Source organism: Aquarana catesbeiana, linkage group LG12 (genome assembly GCF_042186555.1).
Source record: "Aquarana catesbeiana isolate 2022-GZ linkage group LG12, ASM4218655v1, whole genome shotgun sequence".
In the NCBI taxonomy this organism is placed as follows: domain Eukaryota; kingdom Metazoa; phylum Chordata; class Amphibia; order Anura; family Ranidae; genus Aquarana; species Aquarana catesbeiana.
In genome coordinates, this window is record NC_133335.1 from 35,650,105 (window position 1) to 35,674,063 (window position 23,959).

At 52.7% G+C, this 23,959-nt stretch overlaps 1 protein-coding gene across 1 annotated transcript in view; it reads right to left on the reverse strand.

The window, feature by feature from the left end:
* Nucleotides 1-9,880, reverse strand: part of NELFCD (negative elongation factor complex member C/D) — a 32,185-nt gene extending 22,305 nt beyond the window's left edge. Inside the window, exons 1-2 of the mRNA XM_073607564.1 lie at nt 9,705-9,880; nt 7,896-8,008 (exon numbers count right to left, since the gene is read on the reverse strand). Coding sequence (XP_073463665.1) covers nt 7,896-8,008; nt 9,705-9,767 — 176 coding nt within the window. The 5' untranslated portion in view covers nt 9,768-9,880. The remainder of the gene's footprint in view (nt 1-7,895; nt 8,009-9,704) is intronic.
* Nucleotides 9,881-23,959: the final 14,079 nt, after the last annotated feature.

Sequence of the window (23,959 nt, forward strand, 5' to 3'; positions counted from 1 at the left end):
CCGAGCCGAGGAGAGATTACATCACATCCTCTGCCTGTGTGTACTATACACAGGCAGGGGATGTCTCTCATTGGCTGGGAGCGATCGCGAGGGGGGGGGCCACGATCGGATGGCCTCCCCCTCGCCTCTCAATGCTCCCAGACAAATGCCGACCGCCGCTGGCACCGGGGGGGGGGGGGGGGGGTCCGATCAGACCCCCCCCCCCCCGCGGGAAGGCAATCACATATGGGTACGTGATTTTCCTGCCCGTGCCATTCTGCTCACGTATATAGACGTGAGGCGGTCGGCAAGTGGTTAATAGCCTTTATGGGAGCCCTGAAACTTGGGGTGTTCTATTACATAAATACTGACTTCAGCTAGGAAGCCTATGCTTTGTTCCATCACCTTCTGCTTCTTATATCTTGCTACTGACTAGATGAAGTGGACCTTTCAGTAACATTTTCAAGTCTGCATAAAATTTATTCACCAACAATATCATTTTGATACTGCACCTTTATCAATAAAAAATGAGGGATGCTCCGATGCCGATACCAAGCATTTTCATGAGTATCAGTACACGTGAAAATGCTCCTGATACCGAAACTGATAGTTTGCAGTGCGATTTGTGTAAATACACAATGAATGGGCGCAAACTGCACTGCAAAGAATTGCATGCGATTTGAACAGGAATGCAGTGCGATTCCTGTCTGACTTGCATGCATTTTCCCCCACCACTCATGTGTGTGTGTATAGAGATGATAGCGCCATCTAGTGGGCTGTTTAATACAAAAAATTCAACTCGCATTAAGTACATATCTGGTCAAATGCAAAATCTGCATAGTGTCCCGTTTCTGCTGATGATAGAAAACCAGGGCCGCTGGAGGTGCTCACAGGGCTGCAGAAAATGTAGAGGCAGCAGCCTCCCCCCAGCTGACATCACTTCCACCCTATACCCACAGGGGTCCCGGAACTTCTCCAGCGGCCTTGGTATTCTATCATCAGCGGAAACAGGACACTATGCAGATTTTGCATGCGAGTTATAATATATAATTTTTTAAACTGCCCACTAGATGGCGCTTCCCTTTCCACCCATACACACACACGGTGGGGGAAATTGCATACGATCATTTGCAGTGCGACTTGCGCCCATCTATTTTGTTTCTGTTTTTTCCCCCTTCGTTTCCCAGCAGAGTACATGCCGGGGAGTATCAGAGTATTATCACTGAGATTGAGCTGGGTAGGCCAGGATGGATCAGGAGCTCCACAAGAACACGTCCTTACTCGGCCATGTTCAGACCACGCTCCCCCATCTATTTTGTTTGGACGCAAATCACACTGCAAAGTATCGCTACTCGGTATCGGCGAGTACTTAACCGAAAGTATAGGTACTCGCCGATAAAAAAAAAACAGTATTGGTGCAACCTAAAAAAAAAAAAAAAAAAATCAGCCCTTTGCTTAGGTTAAGATAATGTTATCGGTCTGCTGCAGGCAGTCTCCTCTCTCACAGTGATAACTTACACTGTAAGGCAGGCCATAGATGATTCGATTTTCATTCCTAGTTGCAGGAAAGAAAAATCGCTTGATTCCTATAGCTGTATTCCAAAAATCTGACAGTCTGAATGTACTGAAGTTGATCAATGCATCAACTTCAGTACAACCAGCCTGCATAAACATGGATCAAATCTAGGCTGGTCCCTGCTGAGCTGGCTGAGATTTGGTCCATCTATGGTTGGCTTAACTTTGTAGCCAGTCACTATCAAAGTGAGAGGCTAGGACAGGGGCTGATCTGTGTCAGATGATTTATGAGCACGGCCAGGAACTGCACAGTCACCAAGATTTACATGATTATAAAACCGAGCTGTCATCCGAGTCCAGGAAGTAGATGGTGACCCTGAATGATGTCTGAAAAAAGAAAGTTTCATCCTTCTGGGGAGAAAACAGATGAGGGCACTGGTGTGGGCAGAGTGCTGTGATCTCTGTGAGAGGTAATAAATACCTGGAAGTGTTACATTTGTATAATACTTAGCCTGCACCCGGCATAAAGACACACATTGGATTCTAGCTCCACATGGATGGAAAACACAGGCTCACCACCAATAGTTAGGTCCAGGTTGTAGCACTCCAAAGTACTGACATCCTAGTTAAAGCTGCCATAACAGAACACGTGGGGTTTGGAGGATCCGGGGGGGGGTTGCTCTGAGGATCAATGGGGGGGGGAGGGGGGGGGCGGGGGGGCTCTGAGGATCCGGGGGGGGGGGGCTCTGAGGATCTCTGAGGATCCGGGGGGGGCTCTGAGGATCCAGGGGGGCACCCCCCCCCCTGGATCTTCAGAGCCCTGCCCCACGATCCAGGGAGGGGTGGGGTGGGGCTCTGACGATCCGGAGGGTGGGGCTTTAAGGATCAAGGGCGGGTGGAGCTCTGACAATCGAGGGGGGGGTGGGGCTCTGACGATCCAGGGAGGGAGGGGTGGGGGGGCTCTGACGATCCAGGGAGGGAGGGGTGGGGGGGCTCTGACGATCCAGGGAGGGGGGGTGGGGCTCTGACGATCCAGGGGGTGGGGCTTTAAGGATCCAGTGGGGGGTGGGGCTCTGACAATCCAGGGGGGTGGGGCTTTGAGGATCCAGGGAGGGAGGGGTGGGGCTCTGACGATCCAGGGAGGGGGGGTGGTGGGGGCTCTGACGATCCAGGGAGGGGGGGTGGTGGGGGCTCTGACGATCCAGGGAGGGGGGGTGGTGGGGGGGCTTTGACGATCCAGGGAGGGGGGGGCCTCTGACGATCCAGGGAGGGGGGGTGGTGGGGGGGGCTCTGACGATCCAGGGAGGGGGTGGTGGTGGGGGGGCTCTGACGATCCAGGGAGGGGGGGTGGTGGGGGGGCTCTGACGATCCAGGGAGGGGGGTGGTGGGGGGCTCTGACGATCCAGGGGAGTGGGGTGGTGGGGGGGCTCTGACGATCCAGGGGAGTGGGGTGGCTCTGACGATACAGGGGGGGGTGTGTGGTAGGGCTCTGACGATCCAGGGAAGGGGGGGTGGGGGGGCTCTGACGATCCAGGGGGGGTGGGCTCGGACGATCCAGGGCCAGGGAGGGGGGGGCTCTGACGATCCAGGGAGGGGGGGGGGCGCTCTGACAATCCAGGGAGGGGGGGGGGGGCGCTCTGACAATCCAGGGAGGGGGGGGGGGCGCTCTGACAATCCAGGGAGGGGGGGGGGGCGCTCTGACGATCCAGGGAGGGGGGGGGGGGCGCTCTGACGATCCAGGGAGGGGGGGGCGCTCTGACGATCCAGGGAGGGGGGGGGGCGCTCTGACGATCCAGGGAGGGGGGGGGCGCTCTGACGATCCAGGGAGGGGGGGGGGCGCTCTGACGATCCAGGGAGGGGGGGGGGCGCTCTGACGATCCAGGGAGGGGGGGGGGGGCGCTCTGACGATCCAGGGAGGGGGGGGGGCGCTCTGACGATCCAGGGGGGGGGGGGGCGCTCTGACGATCCAGGGAGGGGGGGGGCGCTCTGACGATCCAGGGAGGGGGGGGGCGCTCTGACGATCCAGGGAGGGGGGGGCGCTCTGACGATCCAGGGAGGGGGGGGCGCTCTGACGATCCAGGGAGGGGGGGGGCGCTCTGACGATCCAGGGAGGGGGGGGGCGCTCTGACGATCCAGGGGGGGGGGGGGGCGCTCTGACGATCCAGGGGGGGGGGGGGGGGCGCTCTGACGATCCAGGGGGGGGGGGGGGGCGCTCTGACGATCCAGGGAGGGGGGGGGGCCTCTGACAATCCAGGGAGGGGGGGGGGCCTCTGACAATCCAGGGAGGGGGGGGGCCTCTGACAATCCAGGGAGGGGGGGGGCCTCTGACAATCCAGGGAGGGGGGGGGCCTCTGACAATCCAGGGAGGGGGGGGGGCCTCTGACAATCCAGGGAGGGGGGGGGCCTCTGACAATCCAGGGAGGGGGGGGGCCTCTGACAATCCAGGGAGGGGGGGGGCCTCTGACAATCCAGGGAGGGGGGGGGCCTCTGACAATCCAGGGAGGGGGGGGGCCTCTGACAATCCAGGGAGGGGGGGGGCCTCTGACAATCCAGGGAGGGGGGGGGCCTCTGACAATCCAGGGAGGGGGGGGGCCTCTGACAATCCAGGGAGGGGGGGGGCCTCTGACAATCCAGGGAGGGGGGGGGGCCTCTGACAATCCAGGGAGGGGGGGGGCCTCTGACAATCCAGGGAGGGGGGGGGCCTCTGACAATCCAGGGAGGGGGGGGGCCTCTGACAATCCAGGGAGGGGGGGGGCCTCTGACAATCCAGGGAGGGGGGGGGCCTCTGACAATCCAGGGAGGGGGGGGGCCTCTGACAATCCAGGGAGGGGGGGGGCCTCTGACAATCCAGGGAGGGGGGGGGCCTCTGACAATCCAGGGAGGGGGGGGGCCTCTGACAATCCAGGGAGGGGGGGGGCCTCTGACAATCCAGGGAGGGGGGGGGCCTCTGACAATCCAGGGAGGGGGGGGGCCTCTGACAATCCAGGGAGGGGGGGGGCCTCTGACAATCCAGGAGGGGGGGGGCCTCTGACAATCCAGGGAGGGGGGGGGCCTCTGACAATCCAGGGAGGGGGGGGGCCTCTGACAATCCAGGGAGGGGGGGGGCCTCTGACAATCCAGGGAGGGGGGGGGCCTCTGACAATCCAGGGAGGGGGGGGGCCTCTGACAATCCAGGGAGGGGGGGGGCCTCTGACAATCCAGGGAGGGGGGGGGCCTCTGACAATCCAGGGAGGGGGGGGGCCTCTGACAATCCAGGGAGGGGGGGGGCCTCTGACAATCCAGGGAGGGGGGGGGCCTCTGACAATCCAGGGAGGGGGGGGGCCTCTGACAATCCAGGGAGGGGGGGGGCCTCTGACAATCCAGGGAGGGGGGGGGCCTCTGACAATCCAGGGAGGGGGGGGGCCTCTGACAATCCAGGGAGGGGGGGGGCCTCTGACAATCCAGGGAGGGGGGGGGGCCTCTGACAATCCAGGGAGGGGGGGGGCCTCTGACAATCCAGGGAGGGGGGGGGCCTCTGACAATCCAGGGAGGGGGGGGGCCTCTGACAATCCAGGGAGGGGGGGGGCCTCTGACAATCCAGGGAGGGGGGGGGCCTCTGACAATCCAGGGAGGGGGGGGGCCTCTGACAATCCAGGGAGGGGGGGGGCCTCTGACAATCCAGGGAGGGGGGGGGCCTCTGACAATCCAGGGAGGGGGGGGGCCTCTGACAATCCAGGGAGGGGGGGGGCCTCTGACAATCCAGGGAGGGGGGGGGCCTCTGACAATCCAGGAGGGGGGGGGCCTCTGACAATCCAGGGAGGGGGGGGGCCTCTGACAATCCAGGGAGGGGGGGGGCCTCTGACAATCCAGGGAGGGGGGGGGCCTCTGACAATCCAGGGAGGGGGGGGCCTCTGACAATCCAGGGAGGGGGGGGGCCTCTGACAATCCAGGGAGGGGGGGGGCCTCTGACAATCCAGGGAGGGGGGGGGCCTCTGACAATCCAGGGAGGGGGGGGGCCTCTGACAATCCAGGGAGGGGGGGGGCCTCTGACAATCCAGGGAGGGGGGGGGCCTCTGACAATCCAGGGAGGGGGGGGGCCTCTGACAATCCAGGGAGGGGGGGGGCCTCTGACAATCCAGGGAGGGGGGGGGCCTCTGACAATCCAGGGAGGGGGGGGCCTCTGACAATCCAGGGAGGGGGGGGGCCTCTGACAATCCAGGGAGGGGGGGGGGCCTCTGACAATCCAGGGAGGGGGGGGGCCTCTGACAATCCAGGGAGGGGGGGGGCCTCTGACAATCCAGGGAGGGGGGGGGCCTCTGACAATCCAGGGAGGGGGGGGGCCTCTGACAATCCAGGGAGGGGGGGGGCCTCTGACAATCCAGGGAGGGGGGGGGCCTCTGACAATCCAGGGAGGGGGGGGGCCTCTGACAATCCAGGGAGGGGGGGGGCCTCTGACAATCCAGGGAGGGGGGGGGCCTCTGACAATCCAGGGAGGGGGGGGGGCCTCTGACAATCCAGGGAGGGGGGGGGGCCTCTGACAATCCAGGGAGGGGGGGGGCCTCTGACAATCCAGGGAGGGGGGGGGCCTCTGACAATCCAGGGAGGGGGGGGGCCTCTGACAATCCAGGGAGGGGGGGGGCCTCTGACGATCCAGGAGGGGGGGGGCCTCTGACGATCCAGGGAGGGGGGGGGCCTCTGACGATCCAGGAGGGGGGGGGCCTCTGACGATCCAGGGAGGGGGGGGGCCTCTGACGATCCAGGGAGGGGGGGGGCCTCTGACGATCCAGGGAGGGGGGGGCCTCTGACGATCCAGGGAGGGGGGGGGCCTCTGACGATCCAGGGAGGGGGGGGGCCTCTGACGATCCAGGGAGGGGGGGGGCCTCTGACGATCCAGGGAGGGGGGGGGCCTCTGACGATCCAGGGAGGGAGGGGGGGCTCTGACGATCCAGGGAGGGAGGGGGGGCTCTGACGATCCAGGGAGGGAGGGGGGGCTCTGACGATCCAGGGAGGGAGGGGGGGCTCTGACGATCCAGGGAGGGGGGGGCTCTGACGATCCAGGGAGGGGGGGCTCTGACGATCCAGGGAGGGGGGGCTCTGACGATCCAGGGAGGGGGGGCTCTGACGATCCAGGGAGGGGGGGCTCTGACGATCCAGGGAGGGGGGGGCTCTGACGATCCAGGGAGGGGGGAGGGTGGGGCTCTGACGATCCAGGGAGGGGGGAGGGTGGGGCTCTGACGATCCAGGGAGGGGGGAGGGTGGGGCTCTGACGATCCAGGGAGGGGGAGGGTGGGGCTCTGACGATCCAGGGAGGGGGGAGGGTGGGGCTCTGACGATCCAGGGAGGGGGGAGGGTGGGGCTCTGACGATCCGGGAGGGTGGGGCTTTAAGGATCAAGGGCGGGTGGAGCTCTGACAATCGAGGGGGGGTGGGGCTCTGACGATCCAGGGAGGGAGGGGTGGGGGGGCTCTGACGATCCAGGGAGGGAGGGGTGGGGGGGCTCTGACGATCCAGGGAGGGAGGGGTGGGGGGGCTCTGACGATCCAGGGAGGGGGGGTGGGGCTCTGACGATCCAGGGGGTGTGGCTTTAAGGATCCAGTGGGGGGTGGGGCTCTGACGATCCAGGGAGGGGGGGCTCTGACGATCCAGGGAGGGGGGGCTCTGACGATCCAGGGAGGGGGGGCTCTGACGATCCAGGGAGGGGGGAGGGTGGGGCTCTGACGATCCAGGGAGGGGGGAGGGTGGGGCTCTGACGATCCAGGGAGGGGGGAGGGTGGGGCTCTGACGATCCAGGGAGGGGGGAGGGTGGGGCTCTGACGATCCAGGGAGGGTGGGGCTCTGACGATCCAGGGAGGGTGGGGCTCTGACGATCCAGGGAGGGTGGGGCTCTGACGATCCAGGGAGGGTGGGGCTCTGACGATCCAGGGAGGGGGGAGGGTGGGGCTCTGACGATCCAGGGAGGGGGGAGGGTGGGGCTCTGACGATCCAGGGAGGGGGGAGGGTGGGGCTCTGACGATCCAGGGAGGGGGGAGGGTGGGGCTCTGACGATCCAGGGAGGGGGGGAGGGTGGGGCTCTGACGATCCAGGGAGGGGGGAGGGTGGGGCTCTGACGATCCAGGAGGGGGGAGGGTGGGGCTCTGACGATCCAGGGAGGGGGGAGGGTGGGGCTCTGACGATCCAGGGAGGGGGGAGGGTGGGGCTCTGACGATCCAGGGAGGGGGGAGGGTGGGGCTCTGACGATCCAGGGAGGGGGGAGGGTGGGGCTCTGACGATCCAGGGAGGGGGGAGGGTGGGGCTCTGACGATCCAGGGAGGGGGGTGGGGGGGGGGGGGTCTGAAGGCTACTAAAAAGGCATGTACAGGGCTCAATGGGTGACTTTCTATAGTGTACATCTGTGCAGGTTCATATGACCTCAGCTGCACTGACCTCTTCAAGGAGTTAAATATGGCGGGTTCCATGATGTAGTCACGACTGCCCAATTTCTCCAGACATTCCTGCTGCACCTCAGCATCATCCTCCCCTTCTGTATACTCTTCATCCTGCCACACAACCAGCACATGGATCATTAAAGTGCAACTCTTTCAGGCATTGCTAGGATATAAAACAGTCACATGACACCACTTCCCAGCATTCCACACTCCTAACCACCAGCTACAAGTGCACCGGTTGGGCAGCTCTATCACTTTAATTGGAAAGCCCCTCACCAGCTGTTAATGGCGGTACGGAGCTCACAGCTGCAGTATATAAACATACCTCGGTAGACAGGCGCTTAAAGTGTTAAACGCTCTATTTAAAGGGTACATACATAACACTTCTGTCTTCCGGTTTTCAAACAGCGCTGCCCATCCGTAATATCTGCAGCAATAAATTCCAACCTCATCCAAATGCTTATTATTTAGTTTTGGATAGAACAGGGCTGGAGTCAGTGGTGTATTTAGGTTTTGTGCTGCCCTAGGCCTTAGTAAACTCGTGCACCCCTTAATTTAAATATGACCCGGCCCCATCATCTTTGCGGGATGAGGAGAGTGGGATGCGGCATCTTTTGATTTGGGGGATATGTTTTGGGGGGGCGCTTTGGGAGTGAAGAAGAAATGTGCTAGTGTACTTGTGCACATGTCCTCTCCCCTCTCAAAGCAACCCCCCAAAACATATCCCCTTACCCCACCCCCCATGTGTGCATCTGTTACCAGCCCCCCCTCCTTCCTTTTGCTTTGTCCACCTCCACAGCATCTATAAACTTTACACAGACCTCAGATCATCACTGCGGCTCTTGCAGTGAAATCTCCCTCCTCCCCTCCTCCTACTTCTCTTGTCCGCGTACATCAGAACTTTGGAGCCGGGGAGTAGGATCCTCCGTGAACTGTATCCGGCTGTCAGTGGGGGGAGAGACGTGACAGCTGCAACAAAAGGGGAATCACCGCACGTGGGGACCCCGGACAGCAGATGTCCTGGGTGCCCACGCTAGTGCGTCCCTTTAATACGGCCCCCCCTAGGTCTGGGCCTTGTCGGCCTAGGCACAGCACTGGCTGGAGTCCTCATCGGGTTTTTATTGCCTTTAGGATAAGAAGTGAAGCTACATTCCTCCAGCGGGAACTAATGCTTTCTTGTATGGGTGTCACAGAAAGAGGGAGGTGAGGAGAAATCTCCCCAATGGAGGTCACCGGCAGAATGAACAGCTAAAACAAAAACGTGATTCTTCCCCATTCTAAAAAGGGAAAAATAAATAAGAGTTTGCCTGGAATTCCTCAGCAGAAGGATTACTACAACTAGAAAAGGTCAGCGGGAGATACAATACCGACCTCCTGATCGGTGTGTGCTGTACTTCTCCGGGAGATCGATCACTTCACACCACTACCTGGTGATATTCCACCAACCTGGACTCCAGACTGGTCTCCCTCACCCCCTTCCCAGTGCCAGACTAAGTCTAACAGGGCTGGCAGCTTCCAAATATCCAGCCAGGTTCCATATAAACACTAATGGGGGGAGGGGGGATCAGTTCATGTGAATGATAGCATGAAAACCGGTATACTGCAAGATTAAACCCCAGGAGGCTGCCATTGCAGATCTCTCCTTCTCTCTGGATATCAATACTCAGGTAGGAGACAGAAAAGCCAGCAATGGAAGCCCACGTTCTCCTTGTGATAGGTGCATTTTATAATCAGGCTATGACCTGCAATACAAAGCTGTGTGTGTGGAGGAGGCTCCAATACCCAGACATTCAGATCTGCGACTTACCGCTCCTCTCTCCTCCCAGTCTCCCACAATGCCCCCTCCGCCCGTGAAATAATCTCCTTCCATCCTCCCAGACGTTGGGGGTCCCCCGAGCAGCCTCCGAGCTCTTTCCCTTGTTGTTTCCGGGCACCCAGAGATGACGTCGCCGCGCACCGGAAACACGCACTCATCCTGAAGCCACCGTCATGCAAAAGCGCCGAGCGACACGAGACTTCCGGCGGCCATTTTCTAGAAGACCATTCCAGGCGGGGAGAGGCAATTCCTATGGGGGCCATTAGAGGCGCTGTAGAGCAGGCTTGTCTGCCGCTCACAGTACAAGGCGGGCCGGTGTTCTGCCATATAGTGTCCTCGTATCAGATAGTGTCCGCCTCGTACTGCGCAGGCGCAGCGCCTGCGCAGTACGGAGGAGCAGGAGATGCCGAAAATGCCCGAAGTTGATCAGCTGACCATCAGCTGTACACGGCGCTCGGGCACCTGTTAGTGATGGCAGTGTAAGAGGGCCCCTCGCGGGCTCGCTTCGCTCGCCACGCTTCGGGCACGGCCTCGCTGCGCTCGGCAAATATTTATTCTAACTCTATGTCCACTTGGATAGTAGGGAATGATCCTGGACCTAGGGTAAGAATAAATGCGCAGGCGCCGTGTACAGCTGACGATCAGCTGTTGAACTTCGGAGACTTTCGGCGTCTCTTTTGTCCTCCGTACTGCGCCTGCGCAGTACAAGGAGGACACTATATGATAGGGGACTGAATTCGATAAGACACCGGCCCCACCCAGATCTACTCTGCGGATCACCTGAGGGAGGAGGGAGGAGGGAGGAGGGAGGAGGAGGGGGGGGGGGGGGGACACTGCCAGAGACACACCCTCCGCCCCCCCCCCCCCCCGGGGCTCCTCGTTGCCAGGGACACCCCCAAGGTGATTCTCCTTTCTAGGGACATCTCTCAGATACTCCTTTCTAGGTGATTCCCTCAGTTGCTCTTTGTAGCCAGGGACACCCCCTGGGTGCTTCTATTTTCTAGGGACATCCCTCAGGTGCTTCTCGTTGCCAGGGACACCCTCAGGTTCTCCTTCTTTCCAGAGACACCCTCAGGTTCTCCTTCTTTCCAGAGACACCCTCAGGTTCTCCTTATATCCAGGGACACCCTCACGTTCTCCTTCTTTCCAGGGACACCCTCAGGTTCTCCTTATTTGCAGGAACATCTCTCAGGTTCTCCTTATTTACAGGGACAACCCTCAGGTTCTCCTTATTTCCAGGGACATCCCTCAGGTTCTCCTTATTTCCAGGGACATCCCTCAGGTTCTCCTTATTTCCAGGGACATCCCTCAGGTTCTCCTTATTTCCAGGGACATCCCTCAGGTTCTCCTTATTTCCAGGGACATCCCTCAGGTTCTCCTTATTTCCAGGGACAACCCTCAGGTTCACCTTATTTCCAGGGACATCCCTCAGGTTCTCCTTATTTCCAGGGACATCCCTCAGTTTCTCCTTCTTTCCAGGGACATCCCTCAGGTTCTCCTTATTTGCAGGAACATCTCTCAGGTTCTCCTTATTTACAGGGACAACCCTCAGGTTCTCCTTATTTCCAGGGACATCCCTCAGGTTCTCCTTATTTCCAGGGACATCCCTCAGGTTCTCCTTATTTCCAGGGACATCCCTCAGGTTCTCCTTATTTCCAGGGACATCCCTCAGGTTCTCCTTATTTCCAGGGACAACCCTCAGGTTCACCTTATTTCCAGGGACATCCCTCAGGTTCTCCTTATTTCCAGGGACATCCCTCAGTTTCTCCTTATTTCCAGGGACATCCCTCAGGCTCTCCTCATTTCCAGGGACATCCCTCAGGCTCTCCTCATTTCCAGGGACACCCTCAGGCTCTCCTCATTTCCAGGGACATCCTCAGGTTCTCCTTATTTCCAGGGACATCCTCAGGTATGTCTCCCCTCTAGGGACATCTCCCAAGTGCTCCTTGTTGCTAGAGACATCCTGCAAGTGCTTCTCGTTGCCAGAAACATCCTCTGATGCTCTTATTCTCTAATGACATCCCCCAGGTCCTCCTCATTGTTAGGCTTCATGTACGCGGGACGTTTTTACAATCTCTCCTGAAGGATTTAACTTGACAGATAGTAACCCACGTTTAAAACGTCAGTTTTGCCGCGTTTTGCCAATTTTACGTTTAGAAGCGTTTGAAAAAAAAAAACTGTTTTTTTTTTCAAAATAGCCAAAAATGAAAAACGTAATGCGGCTAAATGCGAGTTACAGCGTTTAGAAGCGCTTGGCGCTTGAAATGCCTCTACAATCAGCGTCTTAACTCATGTTTTTGCTTTCCAAAAAAGGCCTCTAAACTCACTGCCTAGAAATGACCATAAACGACCCTGTGTACATGTACTGATAAGATAACAGAGGAGAGTTCAGGAGCAGTTGAAAAAAATGCCCAACTGCACCTAAACGTCCTTTTACCAGCAGCAGTGTACTTGAGGCCTTAGGGACACCCCTGGGTGCTCCTCATTTTCAGAGACATCTCCAGGTGCTTCTCCCATCCATGGACATCCCCCAGGTGCTTCTCCATTCTAGAGACATCCCCCAGGTGCTCCTAGTTTCCAGAGACATCCCCCAGGTGCTCCTCGTTTCCAGAGACATCCCCCAGGTGCTCCTCGTTTCCAGAGACATCCCCCAGGTGCTCCTCGTTTCCAGAGACATCCCCCAGGTGCTCCTCGTTTCCAGAGACATCCCCCAGGTGCTCCTCGTTTCCAGAGACATTCCACAGGTGCTCCTCCTTTCCAGAGACATTCCCCAGGTGCTCCTCCTTTCCAGAGACATTCCCCGGGTGCTCCTCATTTCCAGAGACATTCCCCAGGTGCTTCTCCTATCTATGGACATCCCCAGGTGCTTCTCCTATCTATGGACATCCCCCAGGTGCTTGTCCATTCTAGAGACATCCCCCAGGTGCTCCTCCTTTCCAGAGACATTCCCCAGGTGCTCCTCCTTTCCAGAGACATTCCCCGGGTGCTCCTCATTTCCAGAGACATTCCCCAGGTGCTTCTCCTATCTATGGACATCCCCAGGTGCTTCTCCTATCTATGGACACCCCCCAGGTGCTTGTCCATTCTAGAGACATTCCCCAGGTGCTCCTCCTTTCCAGAGACATTCCCCAGGTGCTCCTCCTTTCCAGAGACATTCCCCGGGTGCTCCTCATTTCCAGAGACATTCCCCAGGTGCTTCTCCTATCTATGGACATCCCCAGGTGCTTCTCCTATCTATGGACATCCCCCAGGTGCTTGTCCATTCTAGAGACATTCCCCAGGTGCTCCTCCTTTCCAGAGACATTCCCCGGGTGCTCCTCCTTTCCAGAGACATTCCCCGGGTGCTCCTCATTTCCAGAGACATTCCCCAGGTGCTTCTCCTATCTATGGACATCCCCAGGTGCTTCTATCTATGGACATCCCCCAGGTGCTTGTCCATTCTAGAGACATCCCCCAGGTGCTTCTCCATTCTAGAGACATCCCCCAGGTGCTTGTCCATTCTAGAGACACCCCCCAGGTGCTCCTCGTTTCCAGAGACACCCCCCAGGTGCTCCTCCTTTCCAGAGACACCCCCCAGGTGCTCCTCGTTTCCAGAGACATTCCACAGGTGCTCCTCATTTCCAGAGACATCCCCCAGGTGGTTCCTTGTTGCCAGAGACTTGCCCCAGGTGCTTCTCAGTTCTATTGATATCCTTCAGGTGCTCATTTCCAGAGACATTCCCCAGGTGCTCCTCGTTTCCAGAGACATTCCCCAGGTGCTTCTCGTTTCCAGAGACATTCCCCAGGTGCTTCTCGTTTCCAGAGACATTCCACAGGTGCTTCTCATTTCCAGAGACATTCCACCGTTGCTCCTCATTTCCAGAGACATCCCCCAGGTGGTTCCTCGTTGCCAGAGACTTGCCCCATGTGCTTCTCCGTTCTATGGATATCTTTCATGTGCTCATTTCCAGAGACATCCCCCAGGTGCTTCTCTTTTCTATGGAAATCCTCCATGTGCATCTCTATTCCAGAGACATCCCCCAGGTGCTCCTCGTTTCCAGAGACATCCCCCAGGTGCTCCTCGTTTCCAGAGACATCCCCCAGGTGCTCCTCGTTTCCAGAGACATCCCCCAGGTGCTCCTCATTTCCAGAGACATCCCCCAGGTGCTCCTCGTTTCCAGAGACATTCCCCAGGTGCTCCTCATTTCCAGAGACATACCACAGGTGCTCCTCGTTTCCAGACATCCCGCAGATGGTTCCTTGTTGCCAGAGACATGCCCCAGGTGCTTCTCCTTTCTATAGACATCCTTCAGATGATCCTCATTTCCAGAGACACCCCCCAGGTGCTTTTCTTTTCTATGGAAATCCTCCAGGTGCTTCTCCGTTCCAGAAACATCCCCTCAGGTGCTCATTTCCAGAGCCATCCCCGGGTGCTCCTCATTTCCAGAGCCATCCCCAGGTGTTCCTAGTTGCCAGGGACATCTCCAGGTGCTGCTCCTTGCTATGGACATCCTCCAGATGCTTCCGTTCTAGAGACATCCCATAGGTGCTCTATATTTCCAGGCATCCCTCAAGTGCTCCTTATTTGCAGAGACATCCACCAGGTGCTTCTCCTTTCTATGGACATCCTCCAGGTGCTCCTCATTGCCAGGCCCATCATTAAGGTGCTTCTGTGTTCTAGGAACATACCCCAGGTGCTCATTGATGTCAAGGACAGCCCCCAGGGGATCCTTCTTTTTAGGGACATGCCCCAACTCATCCTCTCTGCCAGGGACATGCCCCAGGTGCTCCTTTGTCAGGGAAGTCACTGAGGAGCACCTCCATTCTAGGGACACCTCCCGATTATATTACTGCGCTTCTGCCAATGATGGTTCTCGCCTTCACCACGCCTAGATGCCTAACTTGCATTGAGTTTCTGCCATGTGATTGGCTGATTAGCAATTTGTGTTACCAAGCAATTGAACAGGTGTACCTAATAAAGTGGTCGGTGAGTGTATATACACACACATTGTAGATAGGAGGGTCATTATTTGTTACAGAGTTTGGCAAAGTCAGGGGGTTGTAATGAGAAAATCTGCATCCCTTTGAGACCAGAAACTTTAAGTGACTGTAAATGATCACCTTATAAAACAACCCATTCAGTTTACAATAGAAATGAAAGGCAAAACATTTTTGTACAGACTAAAAAAAACATTATAAATACCCTTTTCCAAGTGATCACATTCCTTCTGTTCTTAGCTGCATAGGAGTTGGGGGAGAAGAAACAACAGCATTCCAGTGAATGGCTGTGCAAAGGAGGGGGGGGGGGGGCATCAGGGCAAGTCTGATCATTGGAGGAGAGTGCATTGAGTTACCAGCATAGCTAGAGAGCTGACCATGGTGTGCTCTCCTGCTTAGTGTGGCCAGTTTTTAATAGGAAAGCAAGGTGACCAACAGGAACACCAGGCATTTCACATAAAGGAAGCAATACAAAGAGAACAGGATACTTTCTCATACAAGTACATGGTACAGCAGCCACATCTCAGGTATATGAAGTGTTGGGGTAACAAACGCTTTAACATGATTTAACAATCTGACTCCCACAAATTTCATTAATCTAACTTGAATATAAACTGAGTTTCATTACAGGTTTTAATAAAAAAATTAAAAAAGCCCACAAAAGCAGAACATTTTGGTGATTTTTTTGTCAGATTTTTCTATTGAGTTCCATTAGGGAATTTCAGGATAGGGACTGAGCACCTGCCGAGGAGGTACAGTCACACTTCCATACAGCCAGTCCCTGACAGGCAGAAGAGGATCAGAACCCTCTAATTCATGCAATGTGATTTGGAGCCAAAATCATTTTAAAAAGGAACTGAACTCTAGAAGCTATGCCCAAATAGGCTGGAGGACGACAAAGGACTAGGCATCAGAATTGACCGTGTTTTCCCTGGAGCTGATTCTCTCACCCCCCCCCCCCCCCCACCCCCCCCCTTACGGGCTTACCATGCCTCGTTTGGCACTGTCTCTGTCTGGAGGAAGCCATTGTGATAGAGGCAGGTCTTTGTTTCCCATGTCAGAGCCTCCAGCAAGAAGAACCATGAACCAGTAGGGGCAATGTGTCTTTGTTGGGCAGAGTGGTTTTCTGTATGTCACTTCCTGCAAAGTTCTAGCCGTAATGTCATTCAGCTAGTAGTGGAGCAGCATAGGACATGGGATGTATTCAAAGGTAAGTGACCCCTAAAAAACAAAACAAAAAAAACCCCCAAATGGCTGAGGCATTCCTAACTTCACTACCAGGGGCATAACTAAAATCTTCAGGGCCCCGGTGTAAGAAACCATGAAGGGCCTCCCTGACCCACTGCCAGGGCCCTTCCTTCTGATCCTGACCCCTTACCTGTCATCTTATGGGCTCCCCCACATGGTGGCAGAACACCAGAGCGCAGTTGCAAGTGTGACCCCAGTAGTTCTGCCACTGGTGGCAGTAGGTTATTTTATTGTATTTTTTTCTTACAATTTTTTTTTTAGGACCCCCATTGGGAGGTCTTTGGTGAGATATTGGGGTCTAAACAGACCTCTGATATTTGTCTCACCTTTGAGAAAGGAGATTGGGGACACAGACCTCAGCTGCAGAGTGAATGGACAGGAATAGCTCTGTACAGAGCTTACCGTTCATTAAAAAACAGTTTACTATGCTTCAGTTACATATAGACAAGAGTCAGTGATCAGTACCAATCAGACTCTGTCCACTTAGAAAAACAAAGGAGTCAGTAAATGACTTCCCCCTCCCCTCTTCTGCCAGATGCTGGGGGAGGAGTGTCAGGATGCAGAGCAGAGAAGCCAGCAGAAGAGGGGAGGGGGGAAAGCTGGAGGAGCTGCAGGGGCCTGGGGGCAGAAGGACCTGGATAAGAAGGGCGGCATATGGACGAACCAATGCTTTTTTTTTCTTCTGCAGCCGCTGAATGCCCGCAAGACGGAGAGGAGAAGCAGGTTTCTAACAAAACAATTTTTTTAGTTTTGAATACAGTGTTGAAGTATTATAATCCTTGTCAGTTTTTTACTACTATGGGGGTTGATTTACTAAAGGCAAATCCACTTTGCACTGCAAGTGCAGTCGCTGTAGATCTGAGGGGAAAATGTGAAATGAGGGGAAGCTCTGCTGATTTTATCCAATCGTGTACAAGCAAAAATGCTGTTTTTTTTTTTCCTTGCATGTCCCCCTCAGATCTACAGCGACTGCACTTCCAAGTGCAAAGTGGATTTGCCTTTAGCAAATAAACCCCTATGTCTCTGCTGAAGAGATTAACCCTCCCTTTTAGTTCAAGTAGTTACCATAACATAAAGTAATCGAAAACCCAGGACCTAAACCATCCACTTTATTGGTTTCAAATCAGGCATGCCCTTGCACTACATAACTGATGGTAGATCTAAAGAAGGCTGTATAATCAGATTGTATAGTCACCTTACACCAATCAGCTGTAGCATTATGACCACCCACCTAATACTGTGTAGGTCGCCCTTTTGCTGCCAAAACAACCCTGACCTTTCGAGGCATGGACGCCACTAGACCTCTGAAGGTACACTCTGGTATCTGCCTCCAAGCCATTAGTAGCAGATCCTTAAATTCCTGTAAGTTGTGAGGTGAGGCCTCCATGGATTGTACATGTTTTTCCAGCACATCCCACAGATGCTTGATGGATTAAGATCTGGAAAATTTGGAGGCCAAGCCAACACGTGAAACTCTTTGTTTCTCTCAAACCATTCGTGAACCATTTTTTCTAGTGTAGCAGGGCGCATTATCTTGCTGAAAGAGGTCACAAAGGGGTGTACTTGGTCACAAACACTGTTTAGGCAGGTGGTACATGTGAAATACCATCCACATGAATAGCAGGACCCAAGGTTTCCCAGCAGAACATTACTTAAAGCACTACACTGCCTCCACCAGCTTGCCTTCTTCCCATACTGCACCCTGGTGTCATCTCTTCCCCAGGTAAGTAATGCACACACACCCCAGGCCACCCACATGATGTAAAAGATCAGACTAGGCCACTTTCTTCCATTGCTCTGTGAATCAGCTTTGACAGACGCTCATGTGCCCATTGTGGGCACTTTTGGCTTTGGACATGGGTCTAGCCATTACAAGCTACCTCGTTAAAGCTGCTCAAACTCCTTCCACTTGTCCATTTTTTTGGCTTTCAACACGTCAACTTAAAGGGCCAACATTTTCACTTGCTGCCCAATATATCCCACCCACTGTCAGATGTCATTGTAACAAGATAATCAGTTATTTAAGAGTCAACTGTCACAATACTATGGCTGATTGAGTATTTAAGTCAGAGAGTTTACATGACCATCCTGGCAACTGATATTTTAGGACAGTAAAAGGAGTCTTTATTCTCTTATGACAGGTTTACTTTAAAGCAGGCATGCTCAATCCATGGGCCCCAGAGCAGTCTGATGTGGCTCACGACCTCAAACTTATGGCAACCCAGACAGCCTTCTTTGGGTGCACGCCGCTCTATTAATTCCTCGTTTTGAATCGCACTGTCTGCCTTCATGTTGTAAAGCACGGTGCACACTGTAGGCACTATATAAATACTGTATAATAATAAATGACTGCCACTTCTTCATAATCCTGACAACATACACAAGCCACTATTGCGGGCCATGTAACATGCTCCAGCAGCCAAAGCCTCTCCCGAGTGACAGCTAGCATCTTCTCTGGGCACCCGCTTACACTGTTTGAAAATAACATGCCCATGTGGGACTCTGCCCTGCCTTCCATGTCATTTACCATCTTCTTTGAATGGCAGCTTGTAGTTTTAATGAACTACCACGGTGCTGTTGAGTGCTCTGGTAGTTCATTCATGGTGTACCTGTCTGCCCAAACGAGCAGACAAATACACTAAGAAGTCTGCAGAACTCCTGCATGGCACCCACACTCTGCTGATTGCAGGTGCAATGCTTTCCAGGCTCCAAATAATAAATAAATAAATGTTCCTTTTTTTTTTACCTGCAAAAAGATGGATTTATTATTTTATTTTTAAAGTTGAACTTATACTTTAACCACTTCTGACCCGGCCTATAGCACAATGGCTTTCCCATTCTGTCCTGTTTCACTGCGGGAAACCCTGCAATTCCTGTGCGGGTTCCTGCATCGCACACTGGTTCACACTGACATCCGCAAACTGCTGGGGGTGTCAATGTAAAGCTAATGACACCCCCAAATTGGTTCAATTGTAAACACCCATGTGATCCTATTTCAGTGCGGATCAAAAAAAAAAAAAAAAAAGGGTCCTGTACCATTTTGGTGCAAATGTGATGCGATTTCAGCCATAGTTTATATGGCTACATTTTCATCGCACAGACATCGCATGTGATGTGCACAGCAATGAGGTGTGACTCACATGCGATGTCTGTGATCGCACCAGTGTGAGCCCAGCTTTAGAGTGGATTTCGTATGACGTCTCTCTCAGACGCACCACATCTCTGATCTCAGTAAAGAGCCTATGATGTAGGCGCTTTACAATATGAACAGCTGTGTCCAATCAGAGTGTAAATAGGAAGTGCCATTTATTGGCTTTCCTCTGTTCACGAACAGTGCGTGAGGAGAGGAAAGCCTCAAAGGGGGAGGGGGGGGGGGGGATCTGCATTGATGCTCAGTGTAATGATTATCAGTGCAGCCCCATCAGCAATGGCTGCCAGTGCCCACCACTTTCACCCGCTTTCTGCCCAGGCCAATTTTCAGCTTGGTCAGTGTTTTAAATGACATTTGCGCGATCGCACACTACCCATATGAAATTTTATCATTTTTTTTTTTTTTTTTTTAGATAGAGCTTTCTTTTGGTGGTATTTAATCACCACTGGTGTTTTTTTAATCTTTTGCTAAACAAAAAAAACAAAAGGGGGCGGCGCTGATGATCAGTGTAAACAGTGTGCCGACAGCCATGCCGGTTATTGACACTCCTTTCCTTTGACACTACGCATGAGGTAAGGACTGCCGATAACGGACAAGTCTGTTTACATGTGATTGGACACAGCTGATCACATAGTAAAGGGCCACTGTGATTGGCTCTTTACCCCAATTTGTGATCAGCTGTGTCCAAAAAAAAAAACACAGAGCGTGGCCAATGTGTGCAGCAGGGGGCGGGGCTTTGGGAGGACATCTATAGACGCCTTCCCAGAACTAGAGTACCGCACTGTAGCAGTCTTTTGGCTATAGCACGGTATTGAAGTGGGTAAAATATCTATTATGATATTCAAAGTTAAAAATTCTGAACCATTTAATTTCATTGGGGCTCGTGACCAGTTACCAAACCACTTAAGTGGATCACACTCTTTAAGATTGAGCACCCCTGCTTTAAAGGGTCAGTTGATAATATAGATTTTAATAGCCAAAGTTGATCATCTCAGAACTCAAATGAGCAGAATTTAGTTAGGTAGAAATTGCAACAGCTGTCAAAGAGAAGTACATGGGGGGAATTGATTGAGGGAGACTGCAACCAATCACAGATGCCTTACAGCCAAAATGCTCCCATGGCTGAAAACGATGGCAGTTTGGGTTTTCAAGGAATCATGCACTAAGTACTCATTCAAACAATGTGCAGTCACCTCGTGGAAAAAGGCACGCACCTGCAATGACACAGAAAATGTAGCGTTTCTCTGCATTCCAGAGCAGTGCAATATTATCCAGTAAGCTGGCATAACATCACACTGGCACAGAAACATGTAAATGCACAGAAATGCAATGCACCTCTCACCCTCAACAATTAGGTCAGAGATACACATGGAAAACACAATTGCCTTGCAGCTGTTTTGTAGTGTGAATGGGCCCCAAGAGAAATTCAAAAGACAAAAATGTAACAGGAGAGCAGGAAGAGAGACAAAATATATAACGAGGGAGATGTCACTGCTCAAGTCCCAAAGAGATAAGACAGCAGGTGATTCACTGCACCAGACTCCGTTACAAAACCATAACTTATGGGTGGGCTGACCATTGAACCAACTTCAGTGGGTTTCTCAAAAGGTATTAAACAGATCTTAAGGCTGGGTTCCCAAATGTGCGAATTGGATGAGGGTTTTCCCAGCATCCAATTTGCATGACAGGAGAGTGTGACCGGCTCTCAACTATTTCTGAAAAGGTGAACTTATACTTTAAAGAAGATTATAGGCAGTTGGCATTAATGATGATTTGGGGGGGGGGGGGGGGGGGGGGGTGCCTGTATGTCTCCCACAATAGGATTTCATGACCATTTTCTCAAGTCCCGTATAAAGATCAGCTTTGGGATTTTAACATGGTACTATGACCTCTCTTGCCAGATTTCCTTTAGCATTTTACATAATTCCACATCTCCTGACACAATCACAAATGAGGTGGTGTGCTTAATTTACACTGTGATCTAAACAGATTTGCTGCTGCCTTGAAGTTTGGGGGGGGGGGGGGGGGCTGCCCATGGCTTTTGACAAATGCATTTGGAATATACCACTATAAAGAATAAAATAAATGTCAGTATATAAACTAACAATATTGCTACGTGCACAGCAGAGGTTGGTAAAAGCTTTTTTACAAAAGCTTGATTTTAAATCATCCAGTCAGAATTAAAGACCAGCTCCAGGCAAAACATTTTTTTTTTTTAAATAAAGCAGGAACAGGGTGGAAGCACCTGTCAGGTTTTTTTTTTTTTTTAATGGTCTGTGCCCCCCCCCCCCCCCCCTTTACTTCCAGTTAGGGCATAAATTAATGAGAAATTTCTCCAATGATTACTCAGACTGTGTCTTTCTGTCCCGATGACAACCATTCCCATCCATTTCTTTGAGGGAAAGCATTTAAAACTTTACATTAAATTAACTTTTTAACATCCAAAACTAGGATATGGCTTGAAAATGAAAGTTTTTTTTAAAAAAAGGAAAGATTTTGGTTTATTCAAAATGGAAAACATATACTGAAGAATTGTTAAACAAGTCATTTTGTACTTGATCCAAAAAAAAAAAAAAAGTGAAAAAAAAATTCAACTTTATTTCAATCTGCATCCAGTCTTGACTTTCTCTGGTAGACCAAACAAAACAAAAAAAACAACATTCTTCCTTGGATCCACAATAGTCTTCGTTGTTTTGTCAGAATTTCTTAGACTTCTTATGCCCCTGCTCCTGGAACTAGCTCACTGCATCTCTCCTGTTCAAAGCTGGAGGTTAAATTACAGGCAGTTGTTGAATTTAATAAAACATGCAATCAATGTCCTGCTCTTTATTGCACAAAAATTACTGAATAAAAAAGAAAAGAAAAACATGGGAGGTTTTTACTGAGCAGAACAGGAACTTGATTTCCTCAAGTTTAACTTTGGACTAACAAGGATTTCAGAGTGTGTCACTTTTAGGTTATGAAATTAGAACTACCTGTGTTTTTCATCAATAGCCACCTCCACCATCCATCTTTGAATGTTATTCTTTCCAACAAAACAATGCCAGGAATTTGTGTCAGTTTTTGAACTGACAAAACAAGTTTCAGCTTCCAGTAATGTGTACAGGCACCAGAAGGGAGATATTCATACAGTGGTCCTTAAACTTTGAGCTCCAGGCCTGTGCGCCAATTCCCCACATATCCTATGGGGGCACCTCCATTAGCCACTTACAGGATGACAGAAAAGGAGACCTTTTGGAGAGAGATCCTCCCCTCTTGTGACATAACATGCTAGCTGGTTAAAACCATCAGTGTCCACCACAAACTGACATATCCACTCTTCATGGGCTGAAATTTTTATAATTTAAAAACAAGCAATACATAGGTCTCCTGAGCCAAGATGGAAAATTTCCCAAGAGTAAATTCTCACCGTGTGTCAAAGTAAGAAAGGCCTGACATGGTAAAATACATGTCCGTGACAGCTAAATAGAGCTAGTAAAAAAAAAAAAAAAAAAAAAAAAAAAGGATTTTTATACTTACCATCAAATATTTTTTGCTGGAGCCTATTGAGGGGTAATGGAATTCAGATACAGTTGGGTTATACTGACACCTGTAGGATGTGTGGACACTGGCAAGCAGAAAATTGTAAGCCAGCCTCCATATACCCCTCCTCTAGTTAGCATGTCTCAGTTTTATAGAAAGCAGTACCAGGTAGGGTGAGACTTGTGTCACTCCACTATCCACTATGTGGACTCCTGGTTTGGAGATTATATACAGGGGGGGGCATCCAAAAAGCAGTCCAACTGAGAAGTGGGTAACAGACAAGTATTCCTGTCTGCAAACTCAGGAACAACTGAAGAAAAAACACCAAAATCTGACCAGAAGAAAAAAAAGCCCCCTGCAAAATAAGGGAGACTGGCAATAACCAGGGAGATGCCAGTGAGGATCAACCTGATGACAAGACCAAGACAGAGGATAATCCCAGAGAGAAACGTCTCCACCCGAAGGAACACAGGGCCTGAACCAGTGAGAGACTGAAGCCTAAATCCACTGAAACAGGTGAAAAACCATTGAATAAGGCAGAACCGACCGTCAAAGAAAGCACTGTAACAACCCACAGGAAAACAGGTCAGGGGAACCTCTGACAAAACTAGGTCTGTAAAAAGACCAGCTGGTCTGCACAGGCAGGTTCAAGCTTTGCCCACCCAACCCTTCTGTGATCTGTAAGGCCCAACCCTGCCTAATCTTGCATGTGCCAGACCCTTCATAAGGGTGCAGAGTACATCGCTGCAAAAAAATTGATTCTCTTCAGGGGAAATTTACTGAACATTCCACAAGCCTACAAGGAGGCAAGAGGGCACTCTGTCCAGTCATGAGGTTGCTGATCGGGTCAAGGTCAGGACTAAATAGACCAAGTCCCATGAAGGTTAAATCAAAACAGCACCTTGACAGTAGCATCAGCATTCCATGGGCACAGTCAGACTGCAGGGTACACCTGTACTATCATTATACCCATACGAGACACAAGCTTAGATGTTAATAAGCCGCCACAACTGAAGCACAAGGCTCAAGGAGATTTTTTCTATTTGGTACAGGAAGCAGGGACCGACCCCAGTGATTGGGGAGGCCACAGATTGTGACATGTTCTGACAAATTTAAAGCTAAGCCAAAATAGGGCAGAGAGTAAAACCTGCCAGTGGGATTCTGAACAGGTGAGCACCCATTTAGTGGTCTTCCTTTAGGGTGGTTCACTGGTGTATGTAAGGTGCGAGCTGACTACCAGTTAACAAGTCCCCTCACAAAGGGAAAAAGTTCATGCATACTCTCAGGACTCTTCAGGGTACTTCCATTAAGTATAGTGGGAAAGTCTCTGCAGCTGTAACAGCCCAAA